The sequence below is a fragment of the Gadus morhua genome, chromosome 21, assembly GCF_902167405.1.
Source record: "Gadus morhua chromosome 21, gadMor3.0, whole genome shotgun sequence".
In the NCBI taxonomy this organism is placed as follows: Eukaryota; Metazoa; Chordata; class Actinopteri; order Gadiformes; family Gadidae; genus Gadus; species Gadus morhua.
Genome location: NC_044068.1, coordinates 18,185,134 through 18,187,633, shown reverse-complemented (window position 1 = coordinate 18,187,633; position 2,500 = coordinate 18,185,134). Strand labels below are relative to the sequence as shown.

The 2,500-nt window shown below is 50.8% G+C and overlaps 1 protein-coding gene across 1 annotated transcript in view; it reads left to right on the top strand.

Moving 5' to 3' along the window:
* The window catches only part of LOC115534884 (PR domain zinc finger protein 1-like), a 14,063-nt gene that overhangs the window by 98 nt on the left and 11,465 nt on the right, over positions 1–2,500 (top strand). Inside the window, exon 1 of the mRNA XM_030346166.1 lies at positions 1–160. This exon is cut by the window's left edge and continues 98 nt beyond it. Coding sequence (XP_030202026.1) covers positions 1–160 — 160 coding nt within the window. The remainder of the gene's footprint in view (positions 161–2,500) is intronic.

Below are 2,500 nucleotides of genomic sequence, written 5' to 3'. Positions count from 1 at the left end.
CAGAGGGGCCCGTCCAGAGGGCCCGTCCATAGGGGCCCATCCAGAGGGGCCCGTCAGGAGGTCCCTTCCAGAGGGCCCCGTCCAGGGGGGCCCGCTCCAGTGGGGCCCGTCCAGAGGGCCACTGTGGTTTTGTGTTCCTGACCTGTGTAGTCTGGCGACAGTGTGGGGGGGGCAGGGGGGGGGGGGGGGTTGCTGGCCGGCGGGTTAGGGTGGGGTAAGGGGGTCAAGGGGGGAAGGGGGGGTCTACCCTTAATGACACATTGGGCCAAGCTTCTGAAGTCTGGGCGTTCTTGTGATCACAGAGGCCAGGGGCCACACTGGCCCCGGGAGGCGAGAGACGAGAGCCAAAATAACAACATTAGCCTCAAACCCCTCGATTCTCATTATTACACCCACCCTCGTTATGGAGAGCATGTGGACATGTGAACACAACTACACACACACCACACACTCAAACACACACAAACACACACACAAACACAAACACACTCACACAAACCAACACACACACACCTACACTCACACAAACACACAGGTGTGTGGTTTATCAATGCCACTTCTCTTCTTGGTCGCTCCAATCTCTTCCTTCTCTTATGTGTTTGAACCTTACTCCCTTTGTTTTCTGGCTTCAACAGACAGAGGAGTTGGGGGGGGGGGGGGGGGGGGGGGGGGGGGGGGGGCGTATAACTAGCGTGCAGACACTGAGCAGTCCCTTTCAAAAGCAGAACAAATACATTTACCTATGTGTGGTGTGTGTGCCCTGTAATTTGCTGTTGACATGTGCACTTATAGTGAGGCCGGACCCAGCTAATGACTGGGACAGGTAACCCAGGAGACAGGTGGACGACCTGGCAGTCTGACTGGAGTCTCTGGAGAGGGAGGGAGAGAGAGAGAGAGAGAGAGAGAGAGAGAGAGAGAGAGAGAGAGAGAGAGAGAGAGAGAGAGAGAGAGAGAGAGAGAGAGAGAGAGAGAGAGACACAGATATAGATGATCCTGCAGTCTGATGGACCCTGCACGTTAGGAGAGAGAGAAAGGAAGCGAGAGAGAGAGAGAAAAAAAAAAGAGAGCGAGAGAGAGCAAGAGAGTTGGAGAGAGAGGGACATGCATGGCGGCGGTGACACACACCAAAGACACGCAGACCGATAGACACAATGGCAGCTGATGAAGTCATCGGTACTGTAACTAAGTGGCTGTAAAGTCCCCCCCATCCTTTCTTGCTTCTGATCATACTTCATAATCGGATGGAGAGTTAGTGCTTCATTGTGTTGCACTTCTCTCTGTGCTTCCTTGATTCCTGTGATGTTAGCGACTGAGTGCAAAGCTGGATTTCCTGTTTGTGAGTAACATGACATGGTCGTTATGATTCTTCACGTTGATAAGTGGGAGATACAGGTCTGTAGTGTGGATACGATCAGTGTAAGGTTAAAACACACCTTTTTTGTGATATTTTGGTCCACTTGCTCTTGAGGTAATGCGAGAGTGGCAGAGCAGGTCTCCGTGTCAGGTATCACAGTTACACCTACACTGCATAGGAACTATATATATTGCCCACATGCACACGCACACACGTCTTCACTGACTGACACACACACACACACACACACACACATCTTCACTGACTGATGCACACACACAAACACACAAGCTTGTTGGTTGTTTGTGAGACATCTTATGCTTCTACGCTTGCTTTGGTTATTTGGCCGAGCGAGAGAGAGAGAGCAGAGGATGGGAAAGAGAGAAAGTGAATAACCAAAGAGGAGTTTGGTTCCCAGTGTGACGGAGCGGATCACACTCATTTGCTCCAAGAGCAGTTGAGGCTACCTCCAAGTGTGTGTGTGTGTGTGTGTGTGTGTGTGTGTCTGTGTGTGTGTGTGTGTGTGTGTGGTGTGTGTGTGTGTGTGTGTGTGTGTGTGGTGTGTGTGTGTGTGTGTGGTGTGTGTGTGTGTGTGTGTGTCTAAAATCGAGGGCAGACAAACAATGGCAGGAGTCAAAGAGACACCAAAGACTTTTCTGTTGGCACGTCCACCTCCTCTTCATTCAGCCTCTCAAAGTCGGCCACTCATTCATCCACTGCTCCAATCCGGTTCCATCACCTCACATGAAGAAGAGTCAACTTTAATCTAACGCTCTCAGTCAGTGAGAGTGTTTGAATTAACACATGGATCTCCTGTCGACAAACGGGTTTGAAATGTGTAGAACAATCTACCAAATAAAATAATGTTGATGTTGAATTAACAATGACGTTGATCTATATTATGTAAAGCCAGGCACACACAGACACTAAGGAACGTGGCGCTTACATATGCTTTTAGTTTCTAAAGACGCGTGTGTCAAGTGGAACAATTTGTGCGGTCAGGTGTAGTGAAGGTTAACAGTAATAGCTATAAGTGCAATATGTGTTATCTGGCCGCAAGGAGTAGACCGCAGTGAGTGAGCGTCCGAGTGTGACGGATACAAACCAGGGGGGGGGGGGGGGGGGGGGGGGGGGGGGGGTGGGGGG